The sequence below is a fragment of the Cannabis sativa genome, chromosome 5 (assembly GCF_029168945.1).
Source record: "Cannabis sativa cultivar Pink pepper isolate KNU-18-1 chromosome 5, ASM2916894v1, whole genome shotgun sequence".
NCBI classification, from domain to species: Eukaryota; Viridiplantae; Streptophyta; class Magnoliopsida; order Rosales; family Cannabaceae; genus Cannabis; species Cannabis sativa.
In genome coordinates, this window is record NC_083605.1 from 58847044 (window position 1) to 58872775 (window position 25732).

The 25732-nt window shown below is 35.7% G+C and overlaps 2 protein-coding genes and 1 non-coding gene across 3 annotated transcripts; 1 reads left to right on the plus strand and 2 right to left on the minus strand.

The window, feature by feature from the left end:
- Positions 1–9883: 9883 nt before the first annotated feature.
- LOC115702525 (putative Peroxidase 48) lies at positions 9884–12159 on the plus strand. The gene is made up of 4 exons (XM_030629956.2): positions 9884–10483; positions 10606–10794; positions 10903–11068; positions 11509–12159. The coding sequence occupies exons 1-4, from the start codon at positions 10097–10099 to the stop codon at positions 11958–11960; spliced, it is 1194 nt and encodes a 397-aa protein (XP_030485816.2). The 5' UTR covers positions 9884–10096; the 3' UTR covers positions 11961–12159.
- Positions 12160–12366: 207 nt separating this feature from the next.
- Positions 12367–14786, minus strand: LOC115713319 (uncharacterized). Its single transcript, XM_030641801.2, has one exon. It carries the CDS (start codon positions 13255–13257, stop codon positions 12598–12600), a length of 660 nt encoding a protein of 219 aa, XP_030497661.1. The 5' UTR covers positions 13258–14786; the 3' UTR covers positions 12367–12597.
- A 3740-nt stretch (positions 14787–18526) lies between these two features.
- On the minus strand, positions 18527–18633 carry LOC115703338 (small nucleolar RNA R71). Its single transcript, XR_004009111.2, has one exon. It is a non-coding gene; the product is annotated as a small nucleolar RNA R71 (small nucleolar RNA).
- Positions 18634–25732: the final 7099 nt, after the last annotated feature.

Below are 25732 nucleotides of genomic sequence, written 5' to 3' on the forward strand. Positions count from 1 at the left end.
ATATTGATTTCACCATCCAAGCCATAACGAGCTGGTTTTTTTGAAACCCTCCCACTACGACGAGGAGCGGTGATCTTCTGAACAGAAACTTTAGTAGTAGATTTCTCAGTTGGTTCGACCGAGGGAGTGGGATTGTCTTCTTCACGAGTGGAGAAGGACGGAACATTGGAAGGACTTATATCTGAAAGCAATTCCTCTAGAACAACTTTACTTTTTGGTTTGTTGTCTTTAATATAGTTCTCTTCAAGGAAAGTAGCATTTGTAGAAACAAACACTTTGTTATCCTTGTGACTATAAAATAGTTCACCCCTAGTCTCTTTAGAATTTCCGACAAACATGCATACTTCGGTACGTGATTCAAGTTTGCCTTCTTTCTTTCTTAAGACATGAGAAGGGCACCCCCAAATTCTGTAATGGCATAAACTAGGTGTACGACCATTCCAAAGTTCGACGGGTGTCTTAGGGACTGCTTTAGATGGAACAACATTTAAAATGTCATTTTCAATCTGTATAGCATATTCCCAGAAGGACGTAGACAGAGTTGAATAACTCAGCATAGACCTAACCATTTCCAAAAGAGTGCGATTTCTTCTTTCTCAACTCCATTTTGTTGTGGATTTCCTGGGGCAGTGTATTGGGATTCAATTTCAAGTTCAATTAAATAATCTTTGAACTGCATATCCATATATTCTCTACCCCTATCAGTTCGCAAGATCTTTAATGATTTACCTAATTGGTTTTGAGCCAAAGCATGAAACTCCTGAAACTTTTCAAACGTTTCAAATTTCTTTTGCATTAGGTAAAGAAAACTATATCTAGAGTAATCGTCAATGAAAGTGACAAAATACTCATAACCTCCTCGGGCTTTTACATTCAGAGGTCCGCAAACATCAGAATGCACTAACCCTAGGGGGATTTTGGCACGCTCTCCCTTTGCAGAGAAAGAACATTTAGTCATTTTTCCTTCTAGGCAGGACTCGCATAATGGCATTTCACCTAAGACGACATTTTTCAATGGACCGCCTTTGGTTAGCCTATTGAGTCTATCAAAGCCTATATGACCTAAACGTAAATGCCATAGATAAGTTTGATCATCATTATCAATCTCTTTTCTTTTGAGGTTTCTAGGTTTAGCTACATTGAAAAGTTCACTGTTTAGTGAGATTTGTGTATTCGGTCTTAAAACATAAAGCCCTTGTTCCATGGTAGCAACACATATTTGAAATCCATTACGAGAAATTGAATAATTTGTACTCGAAAAATTCAATATATAAGATTGTGTTTGCAAACATGAGACACTAATCAAGTTTCTACTAAAGTTTGGAATAAATAAAATATTTTCTAAAATTAAAAATCATTGTTGAAACTTGATGCGGGCTTTTCCTCTAGCTTTGACCGACACTAACTCGCCATTGCCAACTTTAAGCTTTAACTCTCCTGGAAGCAGATTTTCCTAAGTTTCAAGCAGCTGCAGTGAAGAACATACATGGTTAGTAGACCCAGAATCAACAATCCAGACGGATTTGTCGTTCTCTAAAACACATGATTCAAAGACAAAAGCATTACCTTCGTTTGAATTGTTTAGAAGCCTGGGACATCGTTCTTCTTGATGTCCCTTTTCATTACAATTCGAACATAGAAGATTATGTCTGATAATTGTACTTGAAGAAGCAGCTTTGCTAGAGCCTTCATGCTTAATCCTTTTCCTCCGATTATGAATTGCAAACCCAGGGGGACCCATTGCAATCAGATTCTGCTCATGGGCTCGTAATTCTGCTTCGAGCTTGTCCATGTCGGAGGGGTTGAAATTGTTGATCATGTAAGAAATAAAAAATTCATTATACTCCGGAGGAAGACTATTAAGAATGAGTTGGACCCATTGTTCTCTTGATAAATCAATTCCTAGTAGATTTGCCTTTTGGAACTTCAGATTCATCATCAACAGGTGCGAGTTTATGCAACTACCAGGATGCATTTTCACACTATAGAGTTCTTTTGCTAAGATATTAACTAGGAGAGGATCGGGGTGAGGGTTATTCATAATGGCACTACAACACATCAATAAAACAGAAGTAAGGTTTTGGTTCATAAATTCACACACATGTTCAGAAAATAACAAATAATCACATATGTTATAAAAATACTAAATCTAACATAGTTTATTTTCCGAGGTCTTTCAACAAACTGATACAGTGTCCCGTTTAGGCGAGAGTTAAAGCATCATCCATTGAATAGAGTTGTCAACTCATCTAAAATGATAATCATTCTAGTAACCTTTTATTCGATCAAGATTGGAATTCAGCGTTGTCCCATTTAAGCGAGAGTCAAGGCAATTCTATCTTATGAGCTTCCACCATTGTTTCATAATTTGCAAGTCAAATATGGTCGCCACCATTAGGGTGATCCATACCATATAAAACACTTACAAACTTCTTATCTTTCGAGATTAAACGGTGCGAAATTGCTAATGAACGTTCCTCCATTAGGGAGGATTACTCACTAAAACAAACGCGATGTAAAACCAACAATGGAGATCGAATGTCTCTTGATTAAAAGCTCATTATTTTAAAATATGTATTTTGTATAATCATTTATTCCATATTATAATAATGAAAAATTACAAATTAAAGTTGGTTTAAATAAAAAATCAACTTTAATTAATTTTCAATTATTATTTAAATTCAAAAAATAAATTCGATAAAAATGGAATAAGTTCCATATAATAATGAAAAATTACAAATTAAAGTTGGTTTAAATAAAAAATCAACTTTAATTAATTTTTAATTATTATTTAAAATTCGAATATAATGGAACAAATTTGAAAATATCTTGTTTAAGTTGTTTTAGAAGAATCTAAAAAATCAACTTAAATATTTTTCAAATTAGACTTAATTAAATTAAAATTAAGTTGTAACCACTTAATTTGAAAATATTCCATTTTAAATTCCTCAACTTAATTTTGAAATTTTAAACCCAAAAGATATTTAGATTTAAGTTGATTAGTTATAGATAACTAAATATCAACTTAAATAGGTATATTTAATGAAAAATTTAAATTAAGCTTCAGAAAGAATCTAGATGATTATAATTCTATATTAATTAAATACAAGAAAATACATATAGTTTAGCTTAGAATAAAATTCTTTAAACTATGATTTTCTTAAATTAATTTAAAAAAAAATGAAATTAATTATGTTGCTAATCAATTTTATTAGGTTAAACTAGTTTAATTAACCTAGTACAGTTATTCAAATCAGGCAAATGAGCCTTCACAATTGGGGTGGTTCATGTGAGGGGGTGCTGGGTTCAGTATGTCGTACCCACTACTGTGGCTCCCAACTCTCACACAAGGCCCAAAAGAGAGGAATTTAACCTTAAAATGAACAACTGTTATTAATTGAATAGGCCCAAAAACTAAATGGGCCTAAATAAAATCTATCAAGAACTATGATATTTTATTTAGCAACAACAACCTATATGCATCTATAATAAAATTAAACGCATAGGCTCACACAGGCACACAATTTGGATGGATCCTATCATGTTGCTAGGTCATACACAGTTGAAAGAAGATTGTAAATATACCTGTTACAAATTATTTACTTGACCAAGGGAGCCATGAGTTAGAATCAGATCATTGGATCTGTCAACAAGTTAACCATGGCTATTTGCAATCAAGCAATAATAGGTTTTAAAAACTTACAAACAAGCTAAAACATATACTCCTGCAACAAGGTTAGCTGGATAGTTTGATGTAGGATTTATTTAATATTAAATAAATAATTTCGAAAAATTAATTAAATAAAAAGAATTTATTTTCGAAAATAATAAAATAAATTAAAATTTAAAAAATTTTGAAATTAAAAAATTTAAAATTAAACCTACAATTTTGAAAAATTAGGTTTCAACCAACCTAAATATCATTTCAAAATTTGCTAACTACTTTTAAAAATTTAATGTTATTTTATAAATAAAAAATTAAAAAAGATGAATCAATATCTTTTTCAAATTTTAAATGTAATTTAAATAAATAAAATAACAAAATTTAAAAGTTAGCAAAATATCTTACATCTATTTAAAATTACATGGTTATAGTTATCTTATTTTAAATTTAAATAAGGTCAAATTATTTTAAAAAAATTAATTTAAAGAATTTAATATCTGACCTTAAATTTAAAAATAAGATAAGATATAATCAAATTTAAAAATAAGATAGATAATTAAGCAAAAAGATAGATATTTACTATTTTTCAAATTCAAATTACACTAATATCATGAATTAAATTTAAAAAATATTAATTAATTTAATTATGATAATTAGAATTGAATTAGGAATAGTAAATGTATAAATACAGAACTACACAAAAAATCGGAAGTTAAATCCATGAAATAGCATGAAAAAACGAAGAAAAATGAAAAAAAAAATGCGAGCTGTACGGACGGTATGCAGTGCATACCCGTCCGCGCGCGTAGGTGGGTGACTTGGGTGAGGAGACACGGCGCAGGGAGGAATTTGCATGATTTCCGCGCACGTGTCTCTGTTGCACAATCCCAAATTTTTTTCGAAACTTCAAAAAATCATAACTAATTCAAAATTAAATCGAAATTGAGTTTTGTAAAAAGGTAACTTGCTTAATTTTTTCCATACTATCCAATAAAAATAATTCCAGAAACAGATATTCAATTATTTTTCACGAAAATTCACAAACATCAATCAATCATCATATAACACTCAATACAACATGATACCATCCAAAACATCAAACAATCGTTTTAAAGTCCAAATTTCTTGCAAGCAAATCAATTACCATGGCTCTGAGGCCAGTTGTTGGAAATTATTTTACCAGGATCTTAGATCTACTCACAAGTATGTTGATTAACACCCTAAATATGAACTTTCTAAAACGATGAAACAAACACATATAAAGTTTAGGAAACCTTACATTGGGTGCAGCAGAATTAAATGACTCCTTCCGTTCAAATCTCTAACCCTTGTATCCTTTCTGTCGCAGAGTATTATCAAGATCTGAACCTGGATCTGTTTCTCTGAATCTTTGGTGCTGAAACTCCTTCTGGTTGAAAGTCTTTCTTCACGATCTTCCTCACTATGATTGAGGTATCACTTGCTGTGTCTGGGCACCTCTAATCACTAAGTGTTTCGAAATCTTAAGGAAGATGAGAGAGAGAGAGAGTGGGCGGCCAAGGTAGAGAGAGAGGCTCAGGTTTTTTCTGAATGAAAAGTGTAATTTTCCTGAAGCCTTCACTATCTATTTATAGCATTCCACTAGGGTTAGGTTTGAATTATTTGGCATTAAAATAATGAAAATATCAGAGGATAAATCCTATAATAGTGGCCGGCCATGGCAGTGTGGATTTGGGCCTCACTTTTTGCAATTTTGCAGTTTTATCACTTTTGCATATGATTTTCTCAAAAACGCCAATTTTCTAATTCAACCATTTAAATGCCAATTCTAACTATTTAATAACTATAAATAATTATTAAATAATATTGTCATTTATCATATTTATTAATTGAACCATACAAAGTATTATAATTAGCAAATATGCCCCTAGAACTCTTTCTTTACAATTTTGTCCTTACTTAGTGAAAAATTCACAAATAGACATAGTCTAATTTGAGAATTATAATTGATTAATCAAAACCAATTACATGAGTCTTACAAGCAATATTATCTCAACTAGTGGGGGACCATGGGTCTATATAACCGAGCTTCCAATAAGTAGATCAAGAATTTATTACTTAAATTCACTAAATTATCAATTCTTCGTTGAATCCACGCATAGAACTTAGAATTGCACTCTCAGTATATAGAATGCTCTATATGTTCCACCATATAGACACATCATTAGTTATCCATTGTTATAATCCTAATTTGATCAATGATCCTCTATATGAATGATCTACAATGTAAAGGGATTAGATTACCGATACACCCTACTATGTATTTTATCCTTAAAACACTTGACCCCGTATAAATGATATTTCAGCTTATGTGAAATGAGTACTCCACCATTTATTTTCGTTTGGTCAAGCTCGAAGGAGATCATCCTTTGCTTACTATTCGCCAGATAGAAGCTATAGATTCCATGTTTATGTTAGCGCTCCCACTCAATTGCACTACTGTGTTCCCAAAATGTACGTATCACCCTGACCTAAAAGTAGGCTTAACTAACAAATCAAAGAACACAAATAGCCTCCTGAGATTGAGCCTAATCATAACAGGATTAAGATAATTTGATCTAGGATCAACTAGGCGATATTGACTTGAATAGATTTTACGGTAAGTTTAATAAATCTAAGTCAAAGTTCAATATTGGTCCCTTCCGATGCATACTCCATGCATCCAACCTGAGCTTTACTTTAACCAATGTTCTGGAAATAACATAACATTTCTCCAAATGCAAGTAAACTCTTGTTGTAGATTATCATATCAGTAAAACCCTGTGTCTGATAAATCTAGGAAACTTTATTTACATAGTCATGTTTACTTTCCAAAGTGTTGACAACACAATAAACAGGATCAAGTATGTGAAAAGGGTTTCAGATGAATTTATAAATCAAATAGACAAGCAATTCATAAAGTGAACCAAAACATACACAAATGAATGAAAAATACTTCTGTTTCTTTATTGATGTTGAATAAAATAGATTACATTGAAATGGAGTTTTATTTAGGGCATAAAACCCAACAGGATATCCATTTAATCTACAAATATATTCTTTTTATGTGCTGATGTATATCAAACAAGAAAAATAAAGAAAAAACTTTAAAAAAATGGTAGTTATTTGAATAAATACATATCTTAATATGACGAATGAAATAAAGAAAGAAAGAAAAAACTAAAGATTGCTATTTTTTGTTAAAAAATATATGTATGATATACAACAAAATTAATATACAATCCAAATTTTTTTATTTTTATTTTTTGAATGGTATACCATAGTATAGAAAATATATATACCATAATACAAAATATATATACCATCGACTAGAAAAAATTGACTGAGACTTTGGTCGTTGTTTGGGGGAAATCATTGTAATTTGGAGATGTGAGAAAACCAGAAGAAGAAGAAAATCAGTAGAGCTTCGTCGCTTTCGATTGTAAGGAATTAGGAGAAAATGATTGGATCCAACGAATGAATCGAATAAATGGATGAGAGAAAAATATTTCATCGCCTTTCGGGAGAAATCACGATAATACCATTTTTTTTTGAAGAAATCCAAACTAACCGAAAAAAATAAAGAGAGGGAGGCTTTGTCATTTAGATTTTGGAGCAGAGCTTCTATTTCTATTTGGAGAATGAATATAATGTTAATAATACCCTTATATAACTAAGGGTATTTTAGGTACTAAAAATAATAAAGGCCATTTTCTATATTATTTTTAAAAAGGGACATTAAGCTTCAGTAAAAAGGAATAAAGGGCCATTTACTACGGTTTCCCTTAATTAATTGGTTTTAATTATTCAATTAGAATTTTAAATTAGACTATGTCTTATTTATAAATTTTCACTAAGAAATGGCTTAATTGAGAAGAAAAGAGATTTCAAGGTTTGTTTATTAATTAAGAGACTTTGAAAGGTCTAATTAATAAATAAGTTAAATGGTAATTTTATTTAATAATTAATTATAATTTATTAAATAGATTAAATTGACATTTATAGAGTTAGAGTTAAAATATGGTATTTGCGAAAGAAAGATAAATTTTTAATAAAGTGGCAAAATTGAAATCTATAGGGCCCACAAAAGGACTTCGGCCATAGGATTCAATTTAAAGCTATTTTATCTTTTTTTATTCTATATTTAAATTCTTATATAACCCAATAGACATCATATATATAGATAATTATAGGCTCTTATTTTAATAAACTGATAACCTAGTTTTACTTTGTCAGAAAAAAATAAGAGAGGCTTCTTATAATTTCAAGATCCTTAGTCATTTCTCCTCTTGAATTCGTGCCCTATACTGAGAGAGTGCTTGCCCACACATTTTAAGAAAGTACTCAAAATATATTGTGGAATATTGTGAAGAATTCCATCACCTAAGGAGAAACCAGGCTCAGATCTTGGTATTACTCTGCGACAGAAAGGAATAAGGGTAAGAGATCTGAACGGAATGAGTTGTTATATTATGCTGCCACTAATGTAAGGTTTTCTATAACTTTATATGTGTTTATTTAATTATTTTAGAAAATTCATATTTAGGATGTTAGATTATAGTCCTATAATTAACATACATGTTAATAAATCTAGATCCTCGCAAAATATGTTCCAACAATACGACGGCTAGCAAACTTTCTTCAACTCTCAATGAAAGCACCAAAGTATTTACTGAGATTTTCGGAAACTAAATAAAGAGAGCTTCAAAAATAATAAAACAATAAATAATAGACAAGTAATTTTTACGTGGTTCGGACGTTAATAATACCTAGTCCACAAGTCAGTTGTATTAGCCTTTTAGGCAAGTATTTGGGTAATATAAGTGTTTATAGTATAAACCTTAGCTCTGCACTTCTTTTGTGTCAAATTGTTCACCCTTTTGTACATAAAAAATGAGGGTATTTATAGGCTTACATGTGGGTAAGGACATTCCCTTTACCCACCTAGGGTTTTGTACCAAAGCTCGTTGCAAGGGTAGAAAAATACAACTGTAGATCTAGATGTCCAGCCTTGAAGAACCTTCTTGATCGTGCAATGCGCAAGGGCAATGGCTAGTACCATTTCGATAAAAGACATGTGTTGCTTAAAGGTTCTCATTTACAAAATACTCTCCAGACAAGCCGTTGGGCAAAAGGCATGTCTTGAGGTACGTACGCGCACTACCATGGTCTGGTATGGGGGACAAGATCTGATCCTATGTCAGATAAAGGTATAACCGTCTGTAGGTCGATTTCCATATGAAGCTGACGTCGCCATTTGCCTTGGTGCATCAATTATGATCCGTGATCAGTCTGTAAAGGTCCTTACCCAGAAGTCATTCAACTGAATAGTGTTCCAGGACTTCTTAGAGTTGGGGATGAATATGGTTCTTCCGTGTCCCGGAGACGCTACGTGAGCTGGGGATGGCTGTCCCCATTAAGCATCCATAAAAATCCTCCCAGATGAGCAAGACATCTCTGCGAGGAATCTTAATGGTCATATCTGCTAATCTTGGAGGTTAACAAATCTTCTATTCTAATTATGCCGCATATTCCTTGTTCAGAAACACGGATAACAGTATGTGTGTAAGAGAAATGTGTATATAATTATTATTATATGATAATATTGTATTATTGTGTAAATGTTTTTGTGTTGATATATATAAATATATTTTTTTAAAAGAAAATCATATTGTGTAAATTAATTTGTGTTTATGTATGTGTGTGAGAATGTGGATGTGATTGTTATTAGATAATAATATTGTATTATTGTATTTTATAAATTAATTTGGGCACTTTATTGAAAAAAAAAATGTTACAAAAATAATTTTTTTTTAAAAAAAAACTTTTTTTTTCGGCCCAGCCCAACCTGAAACCCGACCCCACCCCACCCGAGCCCGTCTCAACCCACACCTGAACTCGAAAACCCGTACTCTCAAACGAGCGAGTTCGGTACACAAAATCTACACACTCAAAATTCAAACTTAAAAAACCTCAAAACCAACAAAACCCACCCATGTGTGAATCAAGATCTACTATTAAAAAGTGGTATTCCATATTATGTTAAACTAATCTAATTCTGACAAGTCAATTAATATATATATAAAGTATGCTAACTATTTTTGTTGACTTATTTAAAGAGTCAAACTTAGATTGATTTAACATAATAGGAGACACTACTTATTAACAAGAGATCTTAATTGACTATTACTTTCAAGTATTGTTCATTTCCACAAGTCAACGGCTCCTATAATTTTTCTCATTCACTATTGGGGTATTTCCGTAATTTTATACGATCTTTCCCGCCACCCTCCCCTCTCATAAAAGCATGAAAACGAACAAATCAGTATTCCAAATTCAAATGCCACCCTTGAGGAAAACCAAGAAACCAGAGTAAAGAAGAAGAAGAAGACCCCTTTCTTCAATCTCCCAAACATGGCTATTTGCTCAAGGATTTGGAATTTTGTGATATTCTTACTCTCCCTTTACATCTACCTCGAGTTTGCTAAGCAACACAAGTTAGTGATGAAAGAGAAACTATTTCCCGAACCTCCAAACAATTCACGGGATAACTCCTCTGAGTTTCGACCACTTACAATTCCTCCTCCTCCATTTCCTATTCGGCCTATCTTTTTGTCAGCCAAGAGCCAGTTACTTGAAGAAACTGATCATCTTTCTCATCCGCTTGACTACGATTTCTACCGCCATTCATGCCCCAAGGCCGAGCGAATTGTTCGAACTGTGGTCCAACATTTGCATCGAGTTCGGCCCGATGTAGCCCCTGCCCTCCTCCGCCTCATCTTTCATGACTGCTTTGTTCAGGTATTTCTTTTTCTTGTTTATTGATTGTGATCTTTCGAGTTTTTTTACTTGTTGAATTGAATTATTTTAAAATGTTGCATTTTGACCGAGTTTTCTTCATATTTTCTTTGTTTAATATTAAGGGATGTGATGCTTCTGTGTTATTGGATCCCTCTGATGAAATTGATTCGGAAAAAGAGTCTCTTCCTAATTTAACTTTGAGAGGTTTTGATTTAATTGACATAATCAAGTCAAAGCTTGAAGAAGAGTGTCCTGGTATTGTTTCTTGTGCCGATGTTCTTGTTTTGGCCGCCAGAGATAGTGTTGCCTTGGTAATAATCCTTCTTTTCTCTCTACAATCTACATGGTCTTTTTTTTATCAATAGTTTCAATTTTTTTTTGTATAGAACTTTTTAGTTTGATGAGTTAATGAATTTCAGTCTGGAGGTCCCTTCTATCCTGTGTATACTGGTAGAAGAGACAGTGTTGCTGCATATTCAAACCTCGCAAGGGATGTGCTTCCTTCTCCCCATGATAATATCTCCCTGCTTCTACATACCTTCGCTTCTCGGGGATTCGACGAAAAGGAAACCGTCAGTCTCTTTGGTATTACTCATCTTTTTCCTTTTGTTTTTAAACGTTTTGTGATACTAAATTTGTATGAAGATCTTTACATAGTTCAGGTACTGCTGTATGTTATCCATTTAGTTTGAACATTATGGGGTGACCTTTTTCTCAAGATTTTAGAGTACAGTTTGTGGTAGTTTGAATGCGGTCTTTCCCACCCTTTTTCTTTCTTCCTTTTTTTCCCCTTTATCTTTTCTTCTGTTGGGAGTTTAGTTGAAAATAAATAAGTGAAAGCATTAACGCAATCAAGATACAATTTATTCTTTGAAAAAGTAGGTCTCAATGACTCAACTAAAGAAATTGATTATTTTAAATTAAAATTGTGTTGTCTTTTGGTTATAGTGTTATCCTATTCAACTATATCTACGTTCTACTATAGTTAAAGCTAAAGCACAAAGTTTCTTCTGTGTGATCTTTAGCTGCTCACAGCATTGGAGTGATACGGTGCAAATTCTTCAAAGATCGTCTCTATGACTTTAATCGGAGTCAGGAGCCTGATCCATCCATGGACCCCGAATTGGTACCTCTTTTGAGGACAAAATGCCATAAGCGTCGTTCAGTATCTTCTCCTGAATCACAGCCTTGTTCCTGTGATTTCTCAACTGAGGAGGAGCCAGGAATTCTTATGAACCATGAGGGATCAGCTTTTGGTATCCAATACTATCACAGCATCTTGCAAGGCAGAGGAATCCTCTATACTGATCAGCAGCTGATGGCAGCCGAAGCAACTGGAAACTGGGTTAGAGCATATGCTGCAGATGCCTTTTTATTCCGCCGAGACTTTGCTTTGACAATGATGAAGCTTTCAGACCTCCGTGTCTTGACAGCTCCAACGGGTCAGATCCGGTTCAGTTGTTCAAAAGTAGCATAAAGGAGAGGAAGAGATTGGGGACTGTAAATGATTTTGGCATTGTTTAAAATGTTAAATTTTATGTTCAGTTTGCTCTTGCTATGTTGTAGTTTTACCATACCGAATAGCAACTGCAGACATCCTAATCACTAGGGATAGTTCAAACAAACATTGTAAAAGTCATAATTTTTTCAATGAAATTGATAGTAGTGACATACAATGCTGGTCTTAATGCAGAGCAACGTAGTTGGATAAAAAAACAAAAAACAGTAGAAAGTGAGATTTATTACCAGACTATGGAAACACATGCTGTCTGAATTGAAAGAAAACTATTTTAATAAAAAAGAAGCATCATTAAGCCAAAAATAAATAAATAAAGAAGAAGAAGAAGAAGAAGAAGAAGAAGCATCGATTCTCATCAAAAAGGTGGAACAAACTTTAAAATCCTCAGAATTTTTATTATTATTATTTTCAATGGTGACAAGACTGGTTCAAGCACATATAAATAAAAGGTTAAGAAATAAAGGCCAACAATCACTGAATGTAAAACAAAAATCCAACAAACTTACACACAAAATGGAGAAGAATGACAAAATAGTGAGGAGAACAAAACAGATCCATGTACACAAGGAAAAAACAAACTTACAAACATGGCCAACTACAACCTAAATGAGCCGAGTCTCCGCTTTGAGCTGGTGACCTTTGTTGAGGCTTGTGGGACAGAGAAGTCCGAGTACATATCCAGGAAAAACTTGTCAACAATGTCAAGGTAAACCGGGCTTTTAAGGCGGGAATAGTAGTGAAGTGCCTCTTCTATATCCAAGGCTTGTTCCATATCAGCTGCATCTACCATCTCCAATTCCTTCATCTTTTGAGCCAAAACATGTCCTCCTGTGTTTGTCTTCTTTGAGTTGGACTCTTTTCCTTTCCCAAGATAAGAGCTTCCAATCTTCTTTTTCTTCTCCTTTATTCCCAATTCCTGTTTGGTCTTAACAGGACTCTTCTGTGAGAACTTTGTGAGGCTTCCACTACAGGCATTATTATCTTCTTCCTTCATTTGCTCTTGTAATGTGGTTGCAACATTATTATCCTTCTTACTCATCATCTCATCTAAATAATGAGACTCCCATTCCTCATAAAAATCAGAATAGATTTGATCTGTCTTACAGCTTTTCATCTTGCTGCTGCCACAAGAAAAAGCGTTAAAAGAAAGAGATTTCGGTAACTTTTGATAACCTCCAAAGAAGAAGGATTTGAAGTTCTGAATGGTTTTCTTGACCAAGCTTTTGCTTCTATGGATGGTTTCTTCTAACAGCATTTGTGGCTCTAGTTTAATAGCTAAAAGCTTTGTTTCTTTTTGTGTTTTCAGTCTTCAAGAAGGGACAAAGCTCTAAGCTGCTTATCTTTTTTGTTTCTTCAATCTTCACTCAGTGTCGTTTCCAATATGCAGAAAAGAGAGAGATTGAGACAGTTCAAGTTTCATAAGCTTACCTCACGACAAAGGCAGTGGAAACTGTAGAGAAAAATCTCTCTTCTATTTTGGCCTCACTTCCTCCTCTCTCTCTCTCTCTCTCTTGTCTTCACTATGGTTCTTGCTATCTCCCTCTTTAGTCTCTTAAACTGAGGATGGCGGTTTATTATGATATGAGAGAGAGGAGAAGGATAAGGCTTTGCTTTTATGATTTTGTTCAATTTGTCTACCAAAGCAGTGAATGTAAAAAGAGGTAAGTTCAGATAATATTCTGCTCGTGCAAAAGACATTTAAGAAGAGATTATTGAGAATGAAAACCTGGGACCAAATGAGCATACATGATTTGTTTTTGACTATATGCTGTATAAAGTGCTGAAGCATTGATTAAGATGCAAAGCTAAAGGTACCATGTTTATAATATTTGGTTTAAAGGTTGTGAAAGCATAATATTATAGTCTCCTTTGTGTTCAACCATAATTCAGATTTTATTACCCGTTTTATTCTGAATTGTGGGACCCAAGGGCCCTATCCCTTTGTTAAAGAGCTCTGTCTTACAGTTGTTATGAGGAAGAGAGCTCTATCTAACCATGTGAAGTATAAGGTCAATGAGTATGAGAGAAGGGTTAAAACTACTTTTTAATACCTTATAATCATATCATGGTTAAGTACTTGACAATCTCTCATCTGTGAACTAAGATAAAAAAAAAAAAGAAAATCTGGGAAGCTGCCTGTCAAAGCAATCAAGTAAGCCACATGGGAATTATAAGGTCAACATCATATGGCAACACTCCAGTTTCTCAGTGTTTTTGTAATATCAAAGTCAATCAATATATCTCGTGAAAACAATGATCTTGTTTAGTGAAAAGAGGAAAAGAGGAAAAGTTAAGAGTGAAGTAAGAAGCTTGGTGCATTTATAAGAATTAACAACATGGTCCCCGAAGTGGGAAGAGGTAGGTACCAGAGCTTTGTTGATTGGCACAATAAAGCCCAATCAGATTTATGAACATTTAAGTCACTTTCGAATAGTAGCTGTGTTAAAAGTTTCTGAACTACTCAAATGTTATTTACTTGAAAATGTAAATCAATTGCAAATTTCAGAGCAAAGGCAAATAATGTTTTTGCCTCTTTGAATAACTGATGGGACCAGATAGTGACTTCAAATCCCCATGTTAGGAATCCTCATTCATGATCACGAGCATAATTAAAGGACTGGATTTAGCCTTGGAAACTCCCAAACCTCATGCCAAATTCCAATGTTAGGCCCCCCACTAAATCAAATAAGACAAGGGTTTGATCACTGCATTATTGCATGTAGGATATGCCACTCTCAACTTTGTAAGGCATTTGTTCACATTAAAAAAAAAAAAAAAAAAAAAAAAAAACTTCATTAGACATTTGAACTTTTTTTTTTTATTTTTTTACTTCTTCAAAAGATTCTACATTTAGGTCAACGCCATGCTACTTGGGTTTGATTATATGCACTATGCAGTAGGGGTGTTCAATAAAATTTACAAACAGTCCAACCCGAATAAACTGCCTAAACCAAACCGACTAAACCGACAAAAAATACAACCCGAAATAATACAGTGAAGATCCAAACCGCCCAATGAATATATTGGGTGGTTTACAAATTATTCTAAACCGCCCAATTAACCTGAATAAACCGAATTAAACCGATTTATATATTTTTTATCTTATATTATATAAATTACATTTATTAGTTAAACTATTTTGTTTTTAAAATTTGGGCATTTTAATTTTTAACTTAAAACTTAGATTTTATAGTTAATAAGTTTTAGTGTATTTGGATATTGAAGTTAAAGTTTAAAATCTATACCATATTATCACTTGTTTTTATTATTTTATTCAATTATTTTATGTTTACTTAATTATATTTATCTTATATTAAAGTTCTTAAAATTAATTTAAACTATAACATTTTTTAACTTGAAATATAAATAATATATTTTTATTTTTTAAATTTAATTACCTAAATTCTAGAAACTATCAATAACAATTATATATATATATAAAAAAAAAAGAACAGTTTGGACGGGTTAACCCGACCAAATCGACAAAATCATTGGGCGGGTTGAAATTTTTCTAAATTTTTATTGGGCGGGTTACGATTAAATATTTGCAACTCGATATTTATATTGGGTTAATAAAAATATTTTATAACTCGACCAAACCGACCGACGTATACCCCTACTATGCAGCCAACCCAAGAGTCCTTATACATAAATTTCAGAAAATCACTTTTACTTAGCTTGTTTTTCCCAAACAAAGTGACAACAATATAACTTAATATGTGGGTTCGATTCAAGTTGTTGAAGTCCGAACCTATCCCAGAAATTTTGGAGTCAACCTGGGTGTAGGGCTAGGGTTTCTTCCTAGGTTGACTGCTATGATTCGTGTCTACTTAGCTCCATGACGTCATCTTTCATGTCACGTGTTAAACATTGATGTCCACATCACTAGAAAAAAATTTTGATTTAACAGACTTGTATTGGGAAATCTTAATTAAGGAATTATTGATTTAATCCCTTTCCTTAAATGCCACGTGTCATACATTCAAAAACACAGATAATACTTATGTACCACTAATTCAATGTAAATAGTTAATCTATAGGCTAATTAGTAATTTTTCCCCCTGAACTTTGACATGTACTAAATCGTGCCCCCTAAACTTTTTTGGCCGTTAAAAATTCCCCCCGAACTATTGAGATTGTTAAATTTAAGGACTTTTGTCTAATTTTAGTAAAAAAATTCTAACATGGATGAAAGTTCAAAGGGCATGATTTAGTACATATCAAAGTTTGAGGGGCATGATTTGGTAGATATCAAAGTCTGGGGAGCATGGTTTAGTACATAAACAATCACTGAAACAGTAAAATTGAATAAAATTAGACAAAAGTCCTTAGATTTAACAATCTCAATAGTTCGGGGAGAATTTTTAACGGCCAAAAAAGTTCAGGGGGCACGATTTACTACATATCAAAGTTCAGGGGGAAAATTACTAATTAGCCTAATCTATAATCCAATTATATATTTAAATTAGGAGTGTGCATAAATCAATCCAATCCAATCACAACTGAGTACCAAACATTAGATATTCAATTGTGATCGTATCAAATATTATTTTTGAATATCCAACCGCGGATCAGATGTTGGATGGGGTGTTTGTTAGGTTATATTTAGCCTATGTTTTGGGGTCTGAAAAGTAAGCACTTTCTCGTCTATTGGTGTCTTATGGAGCGGTTTTACGCTTGATTTTCCTTGTTTCAGGTTCTCGGGGTATCAAAAGTCAAATTCAGTCAATTAATGTAAAGACGAGACAAACTGGCAAAAAATCAAAAAAGTCTGTTCAAGATGTGTCAGTAGTCGCGACTACCAATGAGCCAGGTCGCGACCCTTTTCTGTGGTCGCGACCATGGTCGCGACTTGGAAGATTTGGCAGAAACTCGGTTTTTTCGATTTTTGCCTGTAGTCGCGACCAGGTACGGAAAAACGCAGTTTTGACCTAGTTTGGATTTTTTCTCAATTGGAGGCACACCTTTCATCTCTATATAAGGAATACGACTCAGAAGGTTAAATTAAGCGAAAATAGACCTGAAAAGTGGATGAAAGTGGAGAGAAAGCTATCTTGAAGACCCGAAGCGATATCACCTTCTAGTTTCTTTCTTTTACCCTTATTCTTTCTTTTTTGTCTAGTTTTGTTTCAGATTTAATCATGGATGTTTTTATTGTTTTTATGAGCTAAATTTCCCATTTAGGGAGGATGATGAATGTTGTTTAAGTTTTTGCCTAGTTAATAAATAATTGCCATTCCTCCATCTTGATTGTGAAAGCTATCTATATTTGTGTTTAATTTCCATGTGCAAGATTGATCACCTTTTACATGTTTTATGATCTCAATTCGAAATCTGAAAAGTGAGAATTGAGAATGCTAAAATTGGATAGTCTAGGTTTTGATGTGAAACGAAAGTATTTACATAGCCTTAGTGACAATTAGATTATTGCTTAATGCTGATTTCATGTTGGTTTAATTAAGAAGTTAATTAGAGAGCATGAGATTTAGAACTTAAAAGATCTGAAAGAGTTAGGTTAATTTATAATTTGTCATTCACTTCAAGTAAAGGATAGCAATTAGGCATTAACATTGGTAACTTAACAACAGGATTCTCCTCCCTAATCTCTCATCTTGATTAATATTCATTTGTTATTTTAATTTTCTGAATTATTTTACTAAATTCACAAAAATATTACTTTGCCAGATAAAATCATAAGTATAGTTTAGTAGTATTTAGTCCACTTCCCTGTGGTTCGACCTCACTTGCGTGAGCTACTACTTGATTGCATATACTTGCGTAGTGATCATAATTTTTGTAACAAGTTTTTGGCGCCGTTACCGGGGAATTGTTTAAATAATAATATTACACAAAATTACACTAACTTCTAATTTGGTATATTTCTCTTGCTGAATTTCTAACCTTTCTCTTACAAAACTGCCTTTATCTATTTCAGGAATTCTGAGTGCATGCGCCGCCAAGGGCAAGCAGTCATACTACCAGTTGACCTTGAAATCGAGAAGACTTGTAGGAGAAACCGAAAGAACAAGAGGCAAGAAAGAGTTTCAGGAACTGCTGAAACATCAGAAATCGTGGCTGCTAATGTGAATGCTAATGCTGCAAACAATGGAGGCAATAACGGTAATAATGGAGGTGCCGTTGAAGATCAAGCTAATGGCCGTAGCTTGAGAGATTACATTCTCCCTACTCTTACGAGGGTGCAGTCATGTATCAGGCCACCGGCAGTGGAAGCTAACAACTTTGAAATCAAGCCTGCCATACTTCAAATGGTGCAGTCCTCAGTTCAGTTTGGTGGCCTCCCTTCTGAAGATCCTAATCTGCATCTATCAAACTTCATGGAACTTTGTGAGACTTTTAAAGTAAATGGAGTTAGTGATGATGTCATCCGTCTGAGACTGTTTCCATTCTCACTTAGAGAACGAGCCAAGAGTTGGTTGAATTCCTTGCCACCCAACTCCGTTGCCACATGGAATGACTTGGCAACAAAATTTCTGTCAAAGTTCTTTCCTTCAGCAAAGTCTGCCAGGTTGCGAGGAGAAATCAACAACTTCTGTCAACAAGATAATGAATCTCTCCATGAGTCTTGGGAGAGGTTCAAGGATCTCATCAGAAAGTGCCCTCATCATGGTATAGAGAAGTGGATGCTGGTTCACAACTTCTACAACGGTGGTTAGTAACACTAGAACTCTTATAGATGCAGCAGCTGGTGGAGCATTTATGAGAAAGAGTGCGAATGAGGCTTATGATCTGTTGGAGGAGATGGCCCTAAATAATCAACAGTGGCCATCTGAAAGAAGTCAAACTAAGAAGGTAGTTGGTGTGCTAGAGGTTGATGCCCTTACAAAGCTGACAACTCAGGTTGAGGCCCTAACAAAGTTGATTTCAGGGCAAGCCAAGCAAGCTCAAGTGGTCTGTGAAATATGTGGAGGTCCCCATCACTTTTCTGAGTGTTAGGCAGAGGTGGATGATTTGCCAATGGATGAAGCAAAATCCATTGGGAATTATTCTCAGAATAACAACAACTATGGGTTTAACCAAGGAGGTAACCGAAGAAACAGTGGGTTCTATCAGCAGAGAAATCAGAACCAGACTCAGAACCAACAGTATACTCAGCAATAAAGCTCTAGTGGAAATTCTATTTTGCAGACAAACTTATTGTTACAATTCATGACTGAAGCTAGATCTTCCATTAAAGATTTGCAGACTCAAATGGGGCAACTAGCGACTCAGGTAGCAACCCGTCCTCAAGGAAATTTGCCTAGTACAACTGAAGTTAATCCTAAGGAAAACTGTAAGGCAATTACCCTAAGGAGCGGTAAGAAATATGATGGGCCAGAAATGATACAACCAGTGGATGAGGAGATTAATGATCAACCAGTGCCAATCCCAACATCAACAGAAAAGAAGGCTACTGATAGCCTTGCACCGCCACAACAGTCTCCACCAATCAGTATTGATCATCATGTGAAGATACCTTACCCTCAGAGACTCCGAAAGACCAATCTAGACAAGCAGTTCACAAAATTTCTAGAGGTCTTTAAAAGGCTACACATTAACATTCCTTTTGCTGAAGCTTTAGAACAGATGCCGAGTTATGTGAAGTTCATGAAGGAGATTCTGTCAAAGAAGAGAAAGATGGAGGACTATGAAACAGTGGCTCTAACTGAAGAGTGTAGCACTATTCTGCAGAAGAAACTCCCTCCCAAACTCAGAGATCCAGGGAGTTTTACTATTCCTTGTACCATTGGGAGAATTGAAGGAATAAATGTGCCTTGTGACTTGGGAGCCAGCATTAACTTGATGCCTTTGTCTGTTTTTAAAAGATTTAAGTTGGGAGAAGCAAAGCCAACCACGGTAACTCTACAATTGGCGGATCGATCAATAGCTCATCCTAGAGGAGTCATTGAGGATGTGTTAGTCAAGGTTGACAAGTTCATCTTCCCAACATATTTTATTGTTCTGGATATGGAAGAAGATAGCAATGTCCCAATCATTCTTGGGAGACCATTCTTGGCAACTGGCCAAGCTTTGATCGATGTTCAGAAGGGTGAATTAAAGCTGAGAGTCTAAGGAGAAGAAGTGGTTTTTAATGTTTTAAAGGCAATGACATACCCAAAGGCAAGTGATAACTGTCTCTTCGTTGATTTGATTGATACAATTGTGAGTGAGAAAAAGCTGGTAGATGGTCCTCTCGAACTGAGCCTAATTGAAGATGATTTGACGGAGCAAGAGGGACAAGATGTAATGGGTTATGTGAAATGGCTTGATTCCTATGGGCCATTGAACAGAAGGTATTATGAGGAGCTGGGAGTAGTGCCAAAAGAGCTGATGCCATCTACTGAAAAACCTCCAGAGCTTGAGTTGAAGGTGCTCCCTAGTCACTTGCGGTATGAGTTCTTGGGAGAAGATAAAAAGCTGCCAGTTATTGTGTCAGCTTCTCTTTCTGATGTGGAAACTGATAGATTGCTGAGAGTACTTCGGGCGCACAACAAAGCCATTGCTTGGACACTGGGTGATGTCAAGGGAATCAGTCCCTCAACTGTGATGCACCGAATTTTGATGGAAGAAAATGCTAAGCCAACAATTGATGCACAAGGTAGACTCAATCCACCTATGAAGGAAGTTGTCAGAAAGGAAGTGTCAAGTGGTTAGATGCTGGAGTGGCCTATCCCATCTCAGATAGTAAATGGGTTAGTCCGATGCAATTAGTTCCAAAGAAAGGGGGAATGACCGTGATCAAGAATGAAAAGAATGAGTTGATTCCCACAAGAACAGTCATTGGTTGGAGGATCTGTATTGATTATAGAAAACTCAACAAAGCAACCCGAAAAGATCACTTTCCCTTGCCCTTCATTGATCAGATGCTAGACAGATTGGCGGGGCAAGAATATTACTGTTTCCTTGATGACTACTCTGGATACCACCAAATAGCCATAGCACCTGAAGATCAGGAAAAGACTACTTTCACATGTCCCTACGGTACTTTTGCTTTTAGAAGAATGCCATTTGGATTGTGTAACACCCCTGCTACTTTTCAAAGGTGTATGATGGCTATCTTTTCGGACTTAATTGAATCCTACATTGAGATCTTTATGGATGATTTCTCGGTCTTTGGCTCATCGTTCGATCATTGCTTAGAGAATTTGGAAAAGGTGCTAATCAGATGCGAGAAGTCTAACTTGGTGCTAAATTGGGAGAAGTGCCACTTTATGGTAACAGAAGGGATAGTTCTGGGACACAAAATTTCAAAAGCATGAATTGAGGTGGACAAAGCCAAAGTGTCAACAATAGAAAATTTGCCACCTCCAGTTTCTGTAAAAGGAGTAAGGAGTTTCTTGGGACATGCTGGTTTTACCGAAGGTTTATTAAGGACTTCTCAAAGATCTCCAAACCATTGTCCAATTTACTTGTTAATGGCGTTCCGTTTGAGTTTGGAGAAGATTGTTTGAAGGCATTCCAGGTTCTTAAAGAAAAGTTGATTTCAGCACCAATAGTCACTTCACCAAATTGGGAGTTGCCCTTCGAGTTGATGTGCGATGCAAGTGATTATGCAATCGGAGCGGTCTTGGGTCAAAGGGTTGACAGGGTGTTTCACACAATCTACTATGCTAGTAGAACCCTGAAGGATGCTCAACTAAATTATGCCACTACAGAGAAAGAGATGCTGGCAATTGTGTTTGCTTGTGATAAGTTCCGACCATATCTAATTGGGAATAAGGTTATTGTCTACACAGATCACTCAGCGATTAAATACCTTATGACCAAGAAGGATGCAAAGCCAAGATTGATTCGGTGGGTACTTCTACTTCAGGAGTTTGACTTAGAGATAAAGGACAAAAAGGGCACTGAAAATTTGGTAGCAGATCATCTGTCAAGATTAGAGTTGGAAGAGAGCCAGAATACGAAAGAGGTACAGATAAATGAGCAATTTCCTGATGAACAACTCTTTAGTGTGAGGGAAAACCTGATGGTACCATGGTATGCTGATTATGTCAACTTCTTGGCTGCAAAAATAACTCCTCCTGAGCTTTCTCGTCAACAATTGAAGAAGTTCTTTTCTGAGGTGAAACATTATTATTGGGAAGAGCCAATCCTCTACAAGCACTGTGCTAATCAGATAATTCGAAGATGTGTGCCTGAAGAGGAAATGTACTCTATCCTAAATTATTGTCATGCTTTACCATGTGGGGGACATTTCAGTGGGACTAGAACTGCTGCTAAGGTGTTACAAAGTGGATTCTTTTGGCCAACACTCTTTAAGGATGCTTGTGCTTTTGTGAAGGCATGTGATCGCTGTCAACGTACAGGTAATATCTCAAGGAGGAACGAAATGCCTTTAACGGGAATCTTGGAAGTGGAATTGTTTGATGTGTGGGGAATAGACTTCATGGGTCCTTTTCCTTCATCTTTTAGCAATCAGTACATCTTATTGGCTGTGGACTATGTGTCGAAATGGGTTGAAGCTGCAGCAACACCACAGAATGATGGTAAAACAGTTCTCCGCTTCCTTCAAAAGAACATCTTCACTCGGTTTGGTACTCCCCGAGCAATCATATGCGATGAAGGGAGTCACTTCTGCAACAAACAGTTTGAAGCACTCCTTTCAAGATATGGTGTCCGACATAGATTTGCTCTACCGTACCATCCCCAGAGTAATGGCCAAGCTGAAATTTCTAATCGGGAGATAAAGATGATTTTCGAGACAACAGTGCAGAGATCAAGGAAAGACTGGTCAAGAAAGTTAGATGGTGCAGTGTGGGCGTATAGAACAGCATTTAAAACACCGATTGGCATGTCACGATATCGATTGGTGTTTGGAAAGGCTTGTCATCTGCCGGTAGAATTAGAACATAAGGTCTTCTGGGCTATGAAGACTCTCAACATGGAATTAAAGGCTGCAGGAGAGAAAAGACTACTGCAATTGAATGAACTGGAGGAGTTTCGTAATGAGGCTTATGAGAATGCTAAGATCTACAAGGAAAGAACCAAGAAGTGGCATGATCAAGGCTTAGTTAGGAAGGAGTTTCAACCTGGGCAGCAAGTGTTACTTTTCAATTCAAGGTTGAAATTGTTTCCTGGTAAGCTAAAGTCAAGGTGGTCAGGACTGTTTACCGTGGTCAAGGTGTTTCCCTATGGAGCTGTGGAGTTAAAAGGTGAAGGTCCAGCAACTTTCAAAGTTAATGGACAACGTTTAAAGCTCTACTTGGGAGGTCAAATTGACCAAGCCAAGTCCGCCATTATTCTGGCGCCTCTCTAAACAACAACTCAGTGTCCGGCTAGATGACGATAAAGACAGCGCTCTTGGGAGGCAACCCTAGTGTTTTCTTTAAAATTTTCAGACTTTTTTATGTTTTTAGTATATGTTTTAGTATTTCTTGTATTTTAAATTTTTAGTTAAGTAACAGACATTATTTTTTCCAGTTGAATCGTGAAAAACGTGAAAAAAAAAATTCGGGACTGCGAACCCAGTGGTCGCGACCACCAGGTTCCTGGGTCGCGACCCTTTTTGGTAGTCGCGACCATGGTCGCTACCTGGGACTTTACAAAAACAAATGAAAATTCAACTCCCAGTGGTCGCGACCAGCCCTTGTGCTATTCGCGACCCTTTTCCATAGTCGCGACCCGAGTCGCGACCACCCCAATTTCCAGAGCCATCGAATTTTCAAGTTTAAGCTAGTTGCGACCAGCCCTTGGGCTTGTCGCGACCAGCTAACAGATTTTCTATAAATACCCTATTTTCCCCCCATTCAACTCTAAACCAAATTCAATTTTTTTTCAAACTCTCCTCAGCTGGCTCTCATCTATTCTCAGCCAAAAATCAAGTTTTCTCATCCCCATTCTTCAATTTTCTCATCTTCTCTTAAATTTCTAAATCCCAATCCATCCCAAAACCCACTTTCACTCATCAATCTTCACTTTCCATCAAAAATCACACCAAAAATCATCAATATTACCCCAAATCCGAAAATACCTTTATTCTTCATCTTCAACCTCAAGCTTTCAAGGACATTCAACAATGGAGGTGGAGTAAAAGCTTCTTTGGGTTTGTAAGTATCACTTCCTACCATATTAAGGAATTTGATTTACTGTTTATAAATTTTGGGTGGTAATAGTGCATATTGTGATAGAATTGTTGTTGATATTGGGTTTATTGGAATTGTATTGTGGTATAGTTGTTGATATTGAGTTTGTTGGTGTGGATTGTAAATTTTTGGGATATAGAATATTAAGGGGAGGTACTGCCCAATTTTTCTTAGAATTATTTTGAAAAGAACAGAAAAAAAAACAGAAAAATAGAAAAAAAAAATAAAACAGCAAAAAAATCAAGCAAAAGAGAAAAAAAAAAGAAAAAAATATTATTATTTCTAAGAGAATGGCACCAAAAAGAATGAGGCACGTTGAAGAAGGTTCGACATCAAAAACCCACCAACTACGGGTTTCGATAGAACCCGGTTTGTCAATGAGGAGGCTCAGAATCGTTTCATGAGGCTAAAAATTAGGCCTTACATTGAAGACCGGGGTATTGAATTCCCTGAAAAATCCATTGAGGCGTCAACCTAGGTTCGAAGCAATTCGGGCTCAAATTGAGAGGATGAGATGGGGTAGTTTCGTGGATGCTCGGGGCCGGGCTAATGTGACTATGGCATGTGAATTTCTCGCCAATTGGCCCGAGCGCAGAAATGGGGAGGTGAAGGTGCGAGGAAAGAAGGTTCCGCCACTGCTGATGCATTCAATGTTATGTTTTCTGTCCCGGATTATTATAGGGAGGAACAACGCCTCTGAATTATTGAGGAAGAGCAGTTTGATTTGGTGGATGTGGCTGAGACAGTGGGATTCCCGGGGTTAAGGTTCCACAATAATGATGGCCAAGACAGGTCACCAAACATTCTACATAGGTGTGAGATAAACCCAGTGGCAAAGACATGGTTGTACTTCGTGAGTGCTCGGTTGGTGCTTAGTAAGCACTTTTCAGATGTCCAAATGGATCGCCTCAAATATGTGTACGCCATTATGAAGGGGTACAACATAAATATTGGACAAGTCATCAGGAACAGCACTGAGCAGATTGTACAAGGAGCCACGGATGGTGGTCTTGGGTTGGCGGGTGTCATAACTGAACTCTGCGGGGCATATGATGTGCCACAACTGGAGTATGATAACACTGTGGTGCCACTTCGAAAGATGGATATCACGTTTGTCAACAGGCTAAAAGAGCCACATCCTTATGGCCAGCCTCCACCTAATGCACCACAAGGCCGAAGGTAGCAAAGAGAACCTAGTGTTGAAGAAGAGGAAGAACAGCCCCCACAACTGCTTGGGCCTATTGATCCGACGATGCAGTACACTCATGCCCAGCTGAGTTACATAATTCAGCAGAACAACCACATGCAAAACTATATGGTGCAGAGGAGTATACATGATGAGGGACAAGTTCACCAACTCAACGCTCTCATCAACAGAATGAACATCAGGATTGATGACCCGAATTACTTGGCGCCACCTCCTCGGTTCTATCCATATGATCAGCCGCTGCCACCCAACCCTTTCTGAAAGGGTCTCAGGTAAGTCTCTTCTCTCTGCATTTCATTGTGAACATTGGGGACAATGTAATATTTAGTTTGGGGGGAGAGATTTAAAATTTTTTTTTATTATTTTTCTGCATTTTAATTTTCTGTTTTAGTTAAGGAATGACAATAAGCTAGAAGATAGTTGTATGCTGCTGCTTAGTG

Coding starts and splice junctions, on each gene's coding strand:
- LOC115702525 (XM_030629956.2), top strand. CDS start 10,097: ATGGCTATTTGCTCAAGGATTTGGAATTTTGTGATATTCTTACTCTCC. Junction 10,484..10,605: donor TTCATGACTGCTTTGTTCAG/GTATTTCTTTTT, acceptor TTTAATATTAAG/GGATGTGATGCTTCTGTGTT. Junction 11,069..11,508: donor GGAAACCGTCAGTCTCTTTG/GTATTACTCATC, acceptor TGTGATCTTTAG/CTGCTCACAGCATTGGAGTG.
- LOC115713319 (XM_030641801.2), bottom strand. CDS start 13,257: ATGCTGTTAGAAGAAACCATCCATAGAAGCAAAAGCTTGGTCAAGAAA.